Consider the following 16,388-nt stretch of genomic DNA (forward strand, 5'->3'; position numbering starts at 1 on the left):
CCAATGGAAATTTACTTCATATATGATAAACCCCCATTAATTGATTGAAATATAATTTTATAGTTTTATTGTTACGCCTTTTAAATTATCTAAAGTCATTTAAAACTAAAATATTTACCAAATTGAGCAATATACGCAGACTTTTAATCTTTAATAGTTCTATTAAGCAATGAATATGTAAAATAAAAATCTTTTTTCTATTTTTCTCAGTGATGTGGAGAGAATCTAATTAATATGGCTAATTACCAATAGCACAGATTTGCGTTAGGGAAAGAGTAAAAGTGGCTTAAATGATGTTATTAAACCCATAGCACAATTATGGTGTCATAAGCCACGCGAATTCATACCCTACCGCTCCGTATTTTCCCACTTTCTCTGGCTTTAACCCTATCGCCCATTTGACCGTAATCGCGTCAATTTGGCCAATCACTATCGCAATCGCCGAAGCGAACATAAACCATTTCCAGTGCACACACTATCAACTAATCGAATATTGGGCAACAAGTGGTAAGAGTTGGTTCGAATGACCTAACGCTAGTTAGTCGCTCGCGACAGGTGCGATTGCTAAGATGTTCCTCAGTGGCTATTGGTTGCAGGTGGTGCTCTCCTGGGCGGTGGTGGCCTTTGCCACGGCCACGGTTGTGGTGGCGGTGCAGAAGGCTCAGCTGGAAAGGGACCTCCGCGATGTGCAGGACAAGATCGATGTGTTCGAGGAGTGGAGCGGAGAGAGCCGCACTCGCATGAAGCGTGAAGATACGGTGTGTAATCACTTGCTAATCAGTTGAATCCATTTACTACCATAATCTAACCCTGAAGACGGATTACCGCCTGCCCACGAATCTGGTGCCCACGCACTACGAGCTCTACTGGCATCCGGATCTGGAGACAGGAAACTTCACCGGACAACAGAGGATCAGCATCAAGGTGGTGGAGGCCACTAATCAGATTATTCTGCACTCATATCTCCTGGATATCACAAGTGTCTATGTGCTGAATAGAGAGGTGGAAAAGTTTGAGCTTGAGGAGGAACGTCAGTTCCTGATCATAACTTTGACGGAAGAGCTGGCGGTGGACGCCAGCATTACTCTCGGAATCATTTTTGGTGGACAGATGAAGGATAAGCTTGTGGGTCTCTACAGCAGTACATATCTAAACGAGGCAGGAGCTACCAGGTATTTCGGATATTTTTACGTTATGCCCAAAAGTATGCAATGTGTTCTTATGACCAGATCTGGATTTGTTGTTTTGTTTTGAATTTTTATTTGAATACTTTTTCAATATATAAATTAATATTTTCCTTATGCAGAACCATTTCTACGACGAAATTCGAACCCACTTACGCGCGTCAGGCCTTCCCATGCTTCGATGAACCAGCCATGAAGGCCACATTCGCCATTACAGTGGTTCATCCATCGGGATCCTACCACGCCGTTTCCAACATGCAACAAACGGTGAGCTCAAGTAAACAAACAATTTAAATGGGTTAAACAAAATTTAAATAATAGGAATCCAATTATCTGGGTGACTATACTGAGGCCATCTTCGAGACGAGTGTGTCGATGAGCACCTACCTGGTATGCATCATTGTGTCCGACTTCGCTTCCCAATCGACCACGGTGAAGGCCAACGGAATTGGCGAGGACTTCTCCATGCAAGCCTATGCCACCTCGCATCAGATCAACAAGGTCGAGTTTGCTCTGGAGTTCGGACAAGCTGTCACGGAGTACTATATTCAGTACTATAAGGTGCCCTATCCGCTGACCAAACTGGACATGGCCGCCATTCCCGACTTTGCATCTGGGGCCATGGAGCACTGGGGATTGGTGACTTACAGAGAGACCGCTCTGCTGTACGATCCCAGTTACAGTTCCACAGCGAACAAACAATCGATAGCCGGAACACTGGCCCATGAGATTGCACACCAGTGGTTCGGAAACCTGGTCACCATGAAGTGGTGGAACGATCTGTGGCTGAACGAGGGATTCGCCCGCTACATGCAGTACAAGGGAGTCAATGCTGTGCACCCGGACTGGGGAATGGTAAGGAAATGGATAATACCGATTTGAATCCTCAAAGAAAATATCTTATATTTACCAATCAGCTGGAGCAATTCCAAATCGTGGCCCTGCAACCCGTGTTGTTATACGATGCCAAGCTATCATCCCATCCGATTGTCCAGAAGGTAGAAAGCCCCGATGAAATTACGGCCATATTCGACACCATCAGTTACGAAAAGGGAGGATCCGTGATCCGCATGCTGGAGACACTTGTGGGCGCCGAAAAGTTTGAGGAGGCGGTGACCAATTACCTGGTCAAGCATCAGTTCAATAACACGGTGACCGACGATTTCCTCACCGAAGTCGAAGCTGTGGTAACTGACTTGGATATCAAGAAACTGATGCTCACCTGGACCGAACAGATGGGTTATCCGGTGTTGAATGTCTCCAAGGTTGCAGATGGTAGTTTTAAGGTTACCCAGCAGCGATTCCTCTCCAATCCAGCCAGTTACGAGGAAGCCCCTTCAGATAGCGCATACGGATACAAATGGAGTGTTCCGATTACCTGGTTTGCTGATGATGGTTCAGAGAACAGCTTCATATACGACTACGATGTGGACTCTGTGGGTATTGCCGTGCCCAGCGAGGTGCAGTGGATCAAGTTGAATGTCAACCAAACGGGCTACTATCGGGTTAACTACGAGGAGAGCCTGTGGGCCCTGCTCATCCAGCAGCTAACCACCAGTCCCGCTCGATTCGAAATCGCCGATCGTGGCCATCTTTTGAACGATGCCTTCGCCCTGGCGGATGCCAACCAACTATCCTACAAAATTCCTCTGGATATGACCGCTTACTTGGCCCAGGAGCGCGACTTCGTGCCCTGGTATGTGGCCTCCAATAAGCTGAGGTCGCTCCATCGCAGTCTCATGTTCAGCGAGGGATACGTGTCGTACCTCACCTATGCCAGAAGTCTGATCGCTGGCGTATACGAGGAGGTGGGTTGGACTGTGGACGCCGACAATCACTTGAAGAAGTACGTATATAAGTACCAACTTGTTTTTCTGAAAACATTACTCAAACTACTGTTATTCAAACAATCTTTATTCCTTTGCAGCCGCCTGCGTGTTTCCATTTTGACCGCCGCCTGTGCCCTGGGTGTTCCAGATTGTCTGCAGCAGGCTTCCGAGCGCTTCAGCACCTTCCTGGAGAATCCGACCACTCGACCTTCCCCCGATCTTCGCGAGATTGTCTACTACTACGGCATGCAGCAGTCCACCAGCCAATCGAGCTGGGATCAGTTGTTCCAACTCTTTGTGGCCGAAACCGATGCCAGCGAGAAACTGAAGCTGATGTACGGATTGTCTGGCGTACGGAACAGCCAGTATCTGTTCGACTTCCTGGCACAGGCCTCCAGTGATGAGAGCATCGTTCGCTCCCAGGACTATTTCACCTGTGTGCAGTACATAGCCGCCAATCCTGTGGGTGAACCGGTGGTCTGGGAATTCTACCGCGAACAGTGGCCCCAACTCACCACCCGTTTTGGCCTGAACAACCGCAACTTTGGACGACTTATCGCCCAGATTACGGCCAACTTTGCCAGCTCCGTGAAACTGGAGGAGGTTCAGCACTTCTTCTCCAAGTACCCCGAATCGGGAGCTGGAGCTAACTCCCGGTTGGAGGCCGTGGAAACCATCAAGTACAACATCGAATGGCTATCCAGAAACGAAGCTGACATCACCGACTGGCTAAGTGGAACGGCCTCGCCGCTGACCAAGAAAAACCAATTGTAAAATTGTATATTGTATATAAACTGGCCATTTAGCCAATAATTAGAGTTGCATAAGCGAAAATTCCGTTCGAGTTCAATAAAATGAAATTTCAAAATCAAACCATAAATACAACCCCCATATTTTCATTCATTTTATCCGAGGCAAGTGGGGATTTCTATAGCTTCTAGGAAATAATTGGAGATAGGGTCTTTGAGTATATGGTCAATGCGGAATCATGACCATGCGTAATTATCCTGAGTAATTAGAGTGTCCAGTCATAATAGTCGATATATGGCCTTGTTCGAATCGTAAAAGTAATGGTCTAGCATAAAACGATTTTATCTGGACACGAAGCTATATAGTATATAGTCTAGATATCGGTCAGCAATCTGATCAGGTTTATCAAGTCCAAATTGTGGGGTCAGATTCGCAACTTGCATTCAGTTTCCAATTTGGCTTCCAGCCTAGTGGAAGCAGTCGAGTAATTTTCATCGAAAAAAGAATATCCCTAAAAATGGTTGCCTGTGAGTCTTCTATATAGAGTAGCATATCCCGAAGGAACAGTAACTAATGTGAACTCATTTTAGGGCTGACGGTTAAGTCAGTGGCCATCTTTTTGGGCCTGGCCTCTACTGCTTTTTGTGTGGCCACGATTGTGCTGGCCGTTCAGAATGCGGACCTGGAGAACGATCTGCAGGATGCCCTCGATAAGATCGACGCATTGACGGTGGACACCACGTCCACGTCCTCCACCTCTACCAGCACTTCCACGACCACCACCACTGCAAATCCCAATGGGCCCACGGATGACACCGAGCCTGGCTCTACCACCACACCTGGCGTAGGAGGTGACACAACCCCCAGTGCAGGAACATCTCCGGGTGGTGAAACTTCGCCATCATCCAGTACAGGAAGCACCACCAATCCCATCTATCCGACATTGCCGACAGGACTTCCTGATCCTGAAAAGGTGAGTGAAGTGCAAGAAAAATATATTTCACGGCTATAAAAGATGTTAGTTCAGAAAAACCCTCACACAGAGTGGGAAAATTTTCAGCGATTAGACGTAAAGTCGGCATGGCTACTAATTTCGAATTTATTAAGTTCCAACTTAGTCTTACTGGTCATTTCAAGTGCTTATCGCTTGGCTAGCGTTTTTTTTCCTCTTTTTTATCATAATACAAAACGGGTCTAATTTCTTGGGTCTTTTAAGTTAGTTTAATTGCGGCTAACGCAGTGTTAGGAGCCACAAAAATGGGACACATGCAGGACAGGATTAAGGGTATTTATTGATAACGAAGGAAGTTTTGGGAAAACACCGATACCGATTCATGTATATTTTCATAGACTTGATCACCGCTGAGCGCGTGGCTATATTCTTTGGTCTATTATCGACCTGCTTGATCGTTGCCCTTGTCATTGTGGCCGTCCACAGGGATAATTTATTGCTGCAGTTGGACGAAGCCAAAAGGATGTTGGATGTTCTGGAGGAATACATTCAAAGCCACTTGTTGTCCACCATTTCGGAAAGAAATTCATAAGAATTAGGGTGCTGGCAAACATTCAAAAAGATGGCTTTCAAATCCATATCTATTTCCAAAAATGGTTAAAGCAATAAAGCAATAAAGGCAAACGGATAAGAAACCAAAATACGCTTAGGTTTCAATATTTGTGTAGTAGAGCTATTGTTGTTTGATATCTGAAATTGCACCTAATAAATTAGGACCCTAATTTCACAACATTTAGCCACTATATCCAGCTAAGGCATATTTGTTGCAACGACGTCCACTTGGTTTACGACCTGACCACAACAGTGCTATTTCCTATCGCCACCTTATCAACGCATTGCTCACTTAATAGGGCCAAAGCCCATTATCGATGGCGTGGATATTAAATAAACTTTACGACCCCGCAGATCGAATGGCGCCTGCCCACGGAACTGACGCCCATCAAGTACAAGGTGTACTACCATCCCGACTTGACGACCGGCGCCTGTGAGGGAACCGTGTCCATTCAGTTCCAGCTGAACGCGATCACCAACCTGATCGTCCTGCACGCCAAGGAGCTCAATGTGCACAGCATCAGCATCCTGAACATGATGGCGCGCATACGCGTGGCCATCGATAGCATCAACTTGGATGAGTCCCGGGAGCTGCTCCTGATCACGCTAAGAGAGGTCCTCAGTATGAACAAGGCCTACACACTGTCCGCAAGTTTCGACTGCGATCTGAGCAGTCTGGTGGGCAGCTACATCAGCAACTACACGAATGCCGATGGAGTAGATAGGTGAGTAATTTTAAGGTATATCTTGCGATGACAAACATTTTGTTAGCATGTCTAGACTAAGATGTCAGGTATCTTTATTATATCGTACTATTTATGTAGCTAAGATCGTATCTAGTGCACTGTCCGCAACTAGTACGATTGCAAGCACACTTGTGAATACCCCCAATGCATTGGAGATCATCGCATGTTGGGGCCATAAAAAAGCCGGTCTCAGCTGATGAGAGAGCTTTCCGGAGAAGCTCGAGTGCCGTGACAACTTTGGAGCCCGCTTCAGTCGGAAGTTCAGAGCAGAGCGCGACGGTCGCGATAGAAAAGAGCGGACTCCGTCTGCAAATACGATCTCAATTACGATTCTCGCGATTCCCCTTTCTTTTCGCTTTTCTTCGTTTTCTCGGATTTCTCGAGTGCGCGCCTACGATTTGAATCAAGAATGATAGCTGTCCGGCAATTGCCGTTATCAAATTAGCCGAGTGAATATTCCTCGGACCCGGCAAAGTTACAATTAATGCCATTCGTAGACAAAAGAAAAACGAAAAACGAGACACGAAAAGCTGTGATTTCAACTGTAAATCAAGTAAAAGGCATAGTGCGAAATGTGACGGGAATAATAGATAATAAGTGGCCCATATCAATCAGATACCGTTGAGTCCGCTCCAAAAGCTCCACGCCAATACAAAATGACCATTGTCACCGCATCGCCGTTATGCGATCAAAATTCTAGTTTTAATTGGGCGCATTGAGGCGATCACTATTTTTAATATTCGCTGAAATGTGACCACCGGATTCTATGCCAACTTTGACTTTCAACGGGTATTCGTTTCGATAAACAACGGGCCATCGCAGGCTGGCCAAGAGAACTCCACATGGCTGAATCAAACAGGTTGCACCGCTCCCTTCCCCTCCCCTCCTTCTTTCCCACACCCCTTTGGGACCGCTGCAAACAGGCTTGGAGCCAAATGCATACATAGTTCACTTGCCGCGCAAGTTCTTGGCCTTAAATCGGCCACAATCGATGCACAGCAAAAAAAAAAAGAAAAGAATTATATCTATCGTAGCCCATTATCAGATTATATTGGTATGTCTCTTATCAACGAGAAGTAGATTCTGTTCGTAGTTGCATTCTTTGACATTTATCAACAATTGTTACCAATCTGATTATAAGAAAAATTAATATCACAGTTTTTTTAATTATCAATATTATCAATATTATAAATTGTATATATAAATACAATTACGGCAATTAGACATTTTACTTCTTCATTAGATCTTCAATTTGTATCTTCGATTTTGTTGGTAATCATTTGCTTATGATTTTTTTTGCTGTGTATCTGTGGTTGTTGGCCAGCAAATGCGTCGTGTTTACATCTTCAATGCGGCAAATACTCAATGGCCGCTGAGAAAATACTTTCTTCAAAAAGCCGCAACAAAATGGGTCGACATCATTGACTGCCAAGAAACTTGTTGTCATAGTAGCTTCCCCTACCCGTTTCTCGCTGTGTTTCCTGGGTTTGTTTTGTTCTTGAAAGTTCAGTCAAAGCTCGGTGGTCAAACCTTTTTTTCATTTTCATTGACACTGATTTCTTTTTCGTTCTTCTTGGGCGAAATAGAAATTTTTTTATTTCCAAACGGTGGGAAAGAACCTTCGAAAGTGGAGGGCTTTTTAATTGGATTTTTGTGCTAATAATGTAAATTAACGGCTGTTGTTGGCAGAATTGATAAGGCACTTGACACCTTTGGCGGTGTGTAAATTATACAATTTAACACCTTGAAGTTCATTGATCTACATGCTGAAATATAAACAATTTCATTGATCTTCTATTTATAAAATATTTATTTATTTATATTTCAATGAACTGTTGATAAAGCTTACATAAATATTTGTAAATATCGCATGGTTTCGAGTTTCCTATTTTCCAATATTGAAGTTATTTATAAAGTGTATATCATGAAATCTATAGCATTAAATTAAGCAAGTCAAGGCCGAAGTTTCCTCTCCGATTTTATAGTTTATTTGTGTTGAAAGTGATGCAACCCATTGATTAATAGTAAATTTATTTCGCATTCCGTTAACCCCAAACATGCAAATTGTGGCAATCATTTCTTTGTCAACGCATCTTCCTTTTATTTATTGTTTTTATTTGAATTTTCCCTTTGTGTATATCATAAATTGCAGGCACGTATAGTCGACCATTGTCAATTTCATCCCACCGCGGGTGTTATGGGTAGTATTTCTTCCATGTCTGGGATTCACTTTGAGTTTTTGGGTGTTTCTGGGGCGCACTTGTCACGTATAACTTTGTGTTTATTGTGAAAGTTATGACCTTAAAAAGCCCGAAGAACGTGTTTCAAATGTAAGCTTTCAGTTTCGAATTCCAAAATTTAAAAGCATCTCTGCTCTGAAGTAAACAAACATATAATGGAGTGACAAACAGGGATATTTATCTGAATGATCTGAATCTGAATTTATCTGACAACACAAATTGTTACTGTTTAGCATAAGAAATGATCCACGTTTCTTATATCAAATAATGTTTAGATTAATTCCTTTTTAAGCTGCTGTATTGCGCATTAGTTTTTTTTTTCTGTGTGCTTTCGACTCGATCTACAAAGTAGTGAAATTTATGCGACTCATTAGCGAAGTATGAGAACTGTTATGTTATGGCTTGTGCCCCCGCGATCATCGCTTCATCGGCTTCAGAATGCCGAGATATTCACATCTGTGCAATGGGGCGTGTCCGATTGGCTGTTGGAAGTCGGAGATATATGAACTCATATGGTACATATGTATATACCAACCATTGTCTGCAGATCTTCTGGTTGCTTTTTTTCCGGCGCTCATAAGGTGGTAGTCATGCAATTTTGTTGACTCCGATGTGCGGTGGCTTTGTGCGATGTGCGCTCCCTAATTGAGTCAGCATTACATCATCCGCGGAAGATGCAAGGGGGCGTATACGTATTATACCATGTGTATCAGAGACAATTGCCTGCCGGCTGGTGAAAATTAGCATATTCTGCAGCCTCGAATTCCTCAATTCGCACAATTCCGAGTGAATGGTGATCCGTGTGATACTTCAGCTGCATCGCGTATTGTTCTTTTTTTTTTGGCTTAATACTCCTATATCCTGACATCATTTTCGAAAAGCAAGCCGTGGATCATGACTCTGCGGGCAACTCAATTCATTTCCAATGCTAATAATGGCATCTGTAATTTCTTGCCATCGCACAACCTGCGGAGATTTGTGCAACAGACTCCGTAAATTGACAGGCAAAAAGCCAACAACCTTTTGTGATCCGTCAATCAATCGTACACAGCGAGAAAAACTATACACTATGATTAAAAAAATGCTATTAAGTAATCATCATTGACTATCTAGAGAGACATAAAATTGAGATGTTATAAAAGTATTGTATGCTACTGAATTTCTTAGCGTTATTGTGTAGAGACGCCTCCATAGAAAGTCGTATCATTGCAACAAACCCGGGGATTCGAATTGCAACTCTTGCGGTTAGCCAGCCCAGTTCCAACACCAACTTTATAAACCAAACTAAAAAATGGCTTCGAGTATTTGTAGTAACAATTTCACAAAATGACCAACTTCATTACGTGACCGTTGGAGGGGACTGGGGGACAAAAATAACAGGCATCTGATTGATCTGCAGCGAGTCGAAATTGAGGCAATCTCCACCTGGAGATAGAGTGAAATGTGACGGAAGCTGTGCTGCCCCGCCTCCTTCACCTGGCACCTCCATAAAAGCCGGGTCCATAAGCCCGGGTTTGTTTATAAGCAGCTCGGAGATTATTAAAACAGAAAAAACTGATGATGGCAGCGGAGACGCATGTAATTCAGTACGCGACTTTTATGATGCTCTCGAATTACCCCGCCGATGACACAATAGATTGTATGAAGTTATGGCGTTGTGGGACAGCCCCATAGTTGGCCGAAAAAACTACTGTTAGAGTGAAGCTTACCGATCGTGACATTTAATAATGTTTTCCAGTGATTTACTGTTGTTGAACGCACCGAGCCCAGTAATATAGGACTAGAAACAGCAAAAAAATAGTACAATTAAGAAGGAAAGAAACTAAAAGTCATGTATGCAGCGAAAAACGTACGCCCGCGCAGCAGTCTCTCCACAGACGACAATCACCGGATCAAGGACACCAATCGGCCCCACAAGGCCCGCAGCAACACGATCCTGACCCTCGCCGCATTCTGCGTCTTTCTGCTAGTCCTCTGCGGCTTCCTGCTGGGCGCCCTCGTCTACGTCGGCAAGAATATAGCCGAGGAGCACCAGAGGCAGCAGCACGCGAATGCTTCCCAGTGGGCCTTGAACTCCACCATCCGCACAGTTTACGTGGATCGGGACCAGTTGCTATCCACCAAGCCCATTATCAGCGTACTTTCAGGTTGGTTTGTGTAGGGGGAAACAAAAGCACCATTGGAATTTATGAAAACTAAATGAACCAGTCAATTCAATCGCTTGTATAAGATCGGAATTTAGAGATCTCTTACAATTGTTTGTTATTTGTCACCATAGTTGGCAAATATTTATAGTGCTCTCTAATTTTCATTTGAATTTCGAACTGGGTTTGTATAAATATACCACCTTTTGATAATCTTGCATAACATACAAAGCTGAATACTTATTTACGTATTATGCATGTATCTTTCCTTCAATTGTCAAATTTTTGAGTTAACTTCAGAAAAATGCAAGAAAAAATTCTTAGTGGCTTGAAATCATGTTTGAATTTGGCGCGCATTCTGTGCGGTAAAAATACCAAATGCACCTATCCAAGATCACAACCTTGCTGCTCTCTGTTTGGTATATTCAAGGGAGTATTTAACATTACCAAGCACATTTAAGTAAATCATTTTCGACCCACTGTCACACTGTTCTGTGCTTTTTAGAGACTGATAGAATTAATAATATTGGCCTTCTTATTGATAATTTATTCGCACACAAAACCTAGATAATCGCTTTTACACGACTCAAGTGCCAACCAGCAAAAAATCGAGCATAATGGCAACTGTGGCGCCCGCTGTAAAAGCCGCGAGCAAGGTGCTCCAGAATCTGGGATTCCGGCTGCCCAAACAGATTAAGCCAAGCAAGTACCGCCTTCATTTGCGCCCCGATCTCGAACGAAAGAACTATTCCGGCAATATAAGCATCAGCCTGCAAGTACTGGAGCCCATAGCCTTCATCCCAGTCCATGTGAAGCAACTGAATGTGAGCACCGTTGAGGTGAAGCGCCTGGATGAATCTGGAGCGCCGCTTAAGGACATCACCCCCACGCTGACCTTTGCCCATCCGGAGTTTGAGTACTGGGTGACCGAGTTCGAACAGCCGCTGGAGGCGGGAAACTACTCACTGCTGCTCAACTTTACGGGATCGCTTGTAGATCGGATTACGGGGATGTACCAGAGCTCCTACTTGGATAAGCTGAAAAACCGCTCCAGGTAGCCCGTCTACTAACCATCAAAAGCCGCGAAAGCCACTAACCCAGACATAAAACCCTAAATTCTATTTGTATATTCTTATTTAACTAAAAAAACAACTTTTTTTTTACTTTTTTTTCAGCGCATTAGTGTTTGTTATTTAGACTATGATAAATTAACAATAGTGATAACGTCATTAATCCCATTTCAGATCAATCATTTCCACAAAGTTTGAGCCCACTTATGCCCGCCAAGCATTCCCCTGCTTCGATGAGCCCGCCCTTAAGGCTCAGTTCACCATAACGGTGGCCCGTCCAAGTGGTGATGAGTACCATGTGCTGTCCAACATGCCAGTGGCCAGCGAGTATGTCGATGGCGATATCACCGAGGTGACTTTCGCGGAGACCGTACCCATGAGCACCTATCTGGCCGCCTTTGTGGTGTCTGATTTTCAATACAAGGAAACCACTGTGGAGGGAACCAGCATCGCTCTGAAAGTCTATGCGCCACCAGCGCAGGTGGAGAAAACCCAGTACGCCCTGGACACTGCGGCCGGAGTGATGGCCTACTACATCAACTATTTCAATGTTTCGTATGCCCTACCCAAATTGGATCTGGTTGCCATACCCGATTTCGTGTCCGGTGCTATGGAAAACTGGGGATTGGTCACGTTCCGGGAGACGGCTCTTCTGTACGACGAATCTACCAGTTCCAGCGTGAATAAGCAGCGTGTGGCCATCGTCGTGGCCCATGAGTTGGCTCACCAGTGGTTCGGAAACCTGGTAACCATGAACTGGTGGAACGATTTGTGGCTAAACGAGGGTTTCGCATCATTCCTTGAGTACAAGGGAGTAAAGCAAATGCATCCGGAATGGGATATGGACAATCAGTTTGTTATTGAGGAACTGCACCCGGTGCTGACCATTGATGCCACCTTAGCCTCCCATCCGATTGTCAAGTCCATTGAGAGTCCAGCCGAGATCACGGAGTACTTCGATACCATCACCTATTCAAAGGGAGCCGCCTTAGTACGCATGCTTGAGAATCTGGTGGGCGAGGAAAAGTTGAGGAACGCCACCACCCGCTATTTGGTGCGTCATATCTACAGTACTGCCACCACCGAGGATTACCTCACCGCAGTCGAGGAGGAGGAGGGCCTGGAATTTGACGTGAAGTAAGTAAAATATATGCCTGATAGAAGACGTATTCTTTACTTTAAAAATGTCATGTAATTTGCAGGCAGATCATGCAGACCTGGACGGAGCAGATGGGTCTTCCGGTTGTGGAGGTGGAGAAAAGTGGCAGTACTTATAAGCTCACCCAAAAGCGTTTCCTGGCCAACGAAGATGACTACGCAGCCGAAGCTGAAGCATCGTCCTTCAAGTAAGTAGAATCATAAAAAGCTGATGATTAGGTTTAAAAAAAAAAATAGCTTACACGCCCAACTTTAACAATATCTCTTTAAACAGCTACCGTTGGTCGATTCCCATTACCTACACGAGCAGCATCAACAGTGAAGTCCAATCACTAATATTCAACCACAATGACAATGAGGCCACCATAACGCTTCCGGAAGAGGCCAGCTGGATTAAGATTAACACGAATCAAGTGGGCTACTACCGGGTGAACTACGGCAGCGAACAGTGGGCGGAACTCATATCGGCCCTGAAGAACTCCCGGGAAACCTTCAGCACCGCCGATCGCGCTCATCTGCTGAACGATGCCAATACCCTGGCCGCTGCCGGACAGCTTAACTACTCCGTGGCACTGGATCTGATATCTTACCTGGAGAGCGAGCAGGACTACGTGCCCTGGAGCGTAGGCACCTCCGCCCTGGCTACGTTAAGGAACCGCGTATACTACACGGACTTGTACACTAATTACACCACCTACGCCCGTAAACTGCTTACGCCCATCGTAGAAAAGGTCACGTTTACCGTGGCAGCCGATCATCTGGAAAAGTAATGCACTTTAGACACTGACGTTCTTACACTTATATAATTCATTATATTTTACAGTCGCCTCCGTATTAAGGTGCTGAGCTCAGCCTGCAGCTTGGGACATGAGAGCTCCTTGCAACAGGCGGTCACGCTCTTCAACCAGTGGCTAGCCAGCCCCGAGACCCGGCCCAATCCGGATATCCGAGACGTTGTCTACTACTATGGTCTGCAACAGGTGAACACAGAGGCTGCCTGGGATCAAGTTTGGAAGCTGTATCTGGACGAGAGTGATGCCCAGGAAAAGCTGAAGTTGATGAACTGCCTAACCGCCGTGCAGGTGCCATGGCTGTTGCAGCGTTACATCAACTGGGCCTGGGATGAGAGCAATGTCCGCCGCCAGGACTACTTCACCCTGCTTGGATATATATCCACCAATCCGGTGGGTCAGAGTCTTGTGTGGGATTACGTGCGTGAAAACTGGGAGAAGTTGGTGGATCGTTTCGGCATCAATGAACGCACCTTGGGTCGTCTGATCCCCACGATCACTGCCCGCTTCTCAACAGAAACCAAGCTGGAAGAGATGCAGCAGTTCTTTGCCAAATATCCCGAGGCTGGAGCCGGAACTGCGGCCCGTCAACAGGCGTTGGAAGCGGTGAAGGCAAACATCAAATGGCTAGCGGCCAACAAGGCCCAGGTGGGCGAATGGTTGGCCAATTACGTTCAACAGTCCAGCGTCACCAACCGCATTCAGTGAGCCCTAAACTCGGCCATTTGCACCTTGTAAAATATCAGTAATGTAAAAACTACCAATGGAAGTGACTATAGTCTTAGCTAATTAGTGAAGCAAAAGCATTTCAAATGTAAACGAAGAATTGTGATTGCTTATGATATTTTTGAAGAAAATACAAGTGAAAAAATAATTTCTTGAATACTTTTTCCTAATCAATTAAAGCTAATCCCTTTAAAATACTGATCATTTTCACCGAAAGAAATGGTATAATTTGATGCAACTAAAATATTTTTAATTTTGTTAAATTTTGATTACTTTCCACCATCACTTCCACTAGAACTTCCACCATCACTTCCACTAGAACTTCCACCAGAACTTCCACTGGAACTTCCACTAGAACTACCACTAGCACTTTTCTTGGTGGTCGCCGTTGTAATCCATGGGCATATTGGTGACCGCAACATGCAGGCGATAATAATGAAAGTTCCCTCAGTTGCCGGAGTGCTGAACAGCATGAGTAGAGAAACCGCCAAGATGGCCATCAGGAAAGTGAAAGGCTGCATAGTGATGCTCGATTCAGAACTAAATTTTCATCCGATCGATTCCCCATTTATACGAAGTCCGAGTCTGGGGAGCAATTGTTTTAAACAGACCCAGCAAATTTGCTAATTGTTTATAAACACATGCCACAAGATAATATGAAAGTAATACTTATTATAACAAAACGTGCTAGCCATGTGGCTAAACGAGTTTTTCGCATCATTCCTTGAGTACAAGGGAGTAAAGCAAATGCACCCGGAATGGAATATAGACAATCAGACAATCATTCGGGAACTGCTCCTGATGGTGACCATTGACCTTAGCCTCCCATCCGATTGTCAGGTCCATTTAGAGTCCTGCCAAGATCACGGAGTTCTTCGATACCATCACCAAGGGCGCAGCCTTAGTACGTATGCTGAAGAATCTGGTTTGGTGCGTCATATCTACCGTACTGAGGATTACCTCGCCGCAGTCGAGAAGAAATAGGGCCTGGACGGATCATGCAGACCTGGACGAAGCATATGGCTCAGCGACAATACTACTTTAACAAAACTTCTTTAAACAGCTACCGTTGGTCGATTCCCATTATCTATACGAGAAGCATCAACAATGAAGTCCAATCATTAATATTCAACAATGAAAATGAGACCACCATAACGCTTTCGGAAGAGACCAGCTGGGTAAGGATTGACACAAATCAATTGGGCAACTAACGGGTGAACTATGCCAGGGAGCAGTGGTCGGAACATATTTCCCGGAAAACCTTCAGCACCGCCGATCGCGCTCTTCTGCTAAACGATTCCAAAAACTTGTCCGCAGCCGTACAGCTCCAGCCGGAACTACTTGTTATTAAAAAGTTTTGGAAGCGGGGATCGCAAACATCAAAAATCAAATTGTCAACAAGGATCAAGTGGTCAATGATTTCCCCACAAGAATTCTGATTGCTTATGATATTTTTGAAAAAAAATACAATTGAAAAAGAATTTCTGTAATATTTTTTAAGAAGGGATAGGTTTTTTTTTTTTTTTTTTTTTATTATTTATTGAATCTTCCCTTTGTGTTAAGAGACTAACAATAAGTGTTCAAATCTTAATCTAACTTAATTAACTTTCACTTAGTGATAGTTTTTTTTTTCATTAATGCCCTAATAAGTTTATTTCTGGGCTGGGAGGTCGTTGCGGTGCAGCCGGCTTTGACTGCATACTCGGATTAGTTTTCTTGCGAGGGGATTTGTATGGGTGGTCAGCTTTTCGTTATACTTCGTTTTTTTCTCAGCTATTACTTCGATTACTAATTTGATTTTTAGGTCTCTGTGTATGTTTTCGTTCCGAAGGTACCACGGCGCTCCAGTGATAATTCTCAGAATTCTTGACTGTGCTCGCTGAATAATGTCTATGTTACTTCTGGATGCGTTGCCCCACAGCTCGGAGCCATAAGTCCAGATAGGTTTTAAGACGGAGTTGTATAGAAGAGCTTTGAACTCCAGACTAAGTGGAGAGCGAGCATTTATGAGCCAGTGGAGGTTCCTTGCTTTAAGTTTAAGATGTTTCGATTTGGCTTCTATATGTTTGCGCCAAGTGAGCCGCCTGTCCAGATGAACTCCCAGATATGTTACCTCGTGGGCTTGTGGAATGCATATGTTATTCAAGACCAGTGGTGGGCATGTTTGTTTGTTTAAGGTAAAGGTA

General features: G+C 44.3%; 4 protein-coding genes and 1 pseudogene across 7 annotated transcripts, besides 1 other annotated feature; 4 read left to right on the forward strand and 1 right to left on the reverse strand.

Annotated features, from left to right (window-relative positions):
* Positions 1 to 323: 323 nt before the first annotated feature.
* On the forward strand, positions 324 to 3,890 carry CG8774 (uncharacterized protein). Of its 2 annotated transcripts, NM_169502.2 has the most exons (7): positions 324 to 507; positions 597 to 758; positions 817 to 1,172; positions 1,307 to 1,451; positions 1,506 to 2,039; positions 2,102 to 3,030; positions 3,112 to 3,890. In NM_169502.2, the coding sequence occupies exons 2-7, from the start codon at positions 741 to 743 to the stop codon at positions 3,785 to 3,787; spliced, it is 2,658 nt and encodes an 885-aa protein (NP_731785.1). In that variant the 5' UTR covers positions 324 to 507; positions 597 to 740; the 3' UTR covers positions 3,788 to 3,890. The 2 variants fall into 2 exon arrangements, with proteins under 2 accessions (NP_731785.1, NP_650274.2); NM_142017.3 differs by lacking the exon at positions 324 to 507 and having other exon boundaries at positions 536 to 758.
* A 313-nt stretch (positions 3,891 to 4,203) lies between these two features.
* Positions 4,204 to 14,341, forward strand: CG32473 (uncharacterized protein). 3 transcript variants are annotated; one of them, NM_169503.3, is made up of 7 exons: positions 4,204 to 4,290; positions 4,354 to 4,736; positions 5,682 to 6,052; positions 11,702 to 12,664; positions 12,730 to 12,873; positions 12,960 to 13,451; positions 13,509 to 14,341. In NM_169503.3, the coding sequence occupies exons 1-7, from the start codon at positions 4,281 to 4,283 to the stop codon at positions 14,182 to 14,184; spliced, it is 3,039 nt and encodes a 1,012-aa protein (NP_731786.1). In that variant the 5' UTR covers positions 4,204 to 4,280; the 3' UTR covers positions 14,185 to 14,341. The 3 variants fall into 3 exon arrangements, with proteins under 3 accessions (NP_731786.1, NP_731787.1, NP_650276.2); NM_169504.3 differs by lacking the exons at positions 4,204 to 4,290; positions 4,354 to 4,736; positions 5,682 to 6,052 and adding exons at positions 6,320 to 6,626; positions 10,052 to 10,460; positions 11,025 to 11,511; NM_142019.3 differs by lacking the exons at positions 4,204 to 4,290; positions 4,354 to 4,736; positions 5,682 to 6,052 and adding an exon at positions 10,942 to 11,511.
* On the forward strand, positions 4,982 to 5,412 carry CG43208 (uncharacterized protein). The gene is made up of 2 exons (NM_001260156.1): positions 4,982 to 5,048; positions 5,114 to 5,412. Exons 1-2 carry the CDS (start codon positions 5,021 to 5,023, stop codon positions 5,305 to 5,307), a joined length of 222 nt encoding a protein of 73 aa, NP_001247085.1. The 5' UTR covers positions 4,982 to 5,020; the 3' UTR covers positions 5,308 to 5,412.
* Positions 14,342 to 14,410: 69 nt separating the features above from the next.
* Positions 14,411 to 14,744, reverse strand: CG44142 (uncharacterized protein). Its single transcript, NM_001275603.2, has one exon. It carries the CDS (start codon positions 14,721 to 14,723, stop codon positions 14,472 to 14,474), a length of 252 nt encoding a protein of 83 aa, NP_001262532.1. The 5' UTR covers positions 14,724 to 14,744; the 3' UTR covers positions 14,411 to 14,471.
* Positions 14,745 to 14,895: 151 nt separating this feature from the next.
* Positions 14,896 to 15,530, forward strand: CR46407 (annotated as a pseudogene).
* A 183-nt stretch (positions 15,531 to 15,713) lies between these two features.
* Positions 15,714 to 16,388: part of a mobile genetic element that runs on past the window's edge.

This window comes from Drosophila melanogaster, chromosome 3R (assembly GCF_000001215.4).
Source record: "Drosophila melanogaster chromosome 3R".
Taxonomy (NCBI): Eukaryota; Metazoa; Arthropoda; class Insecta; order Diptera; family Drosophilidae; genus Drosophila; species Drosophila melanogaster.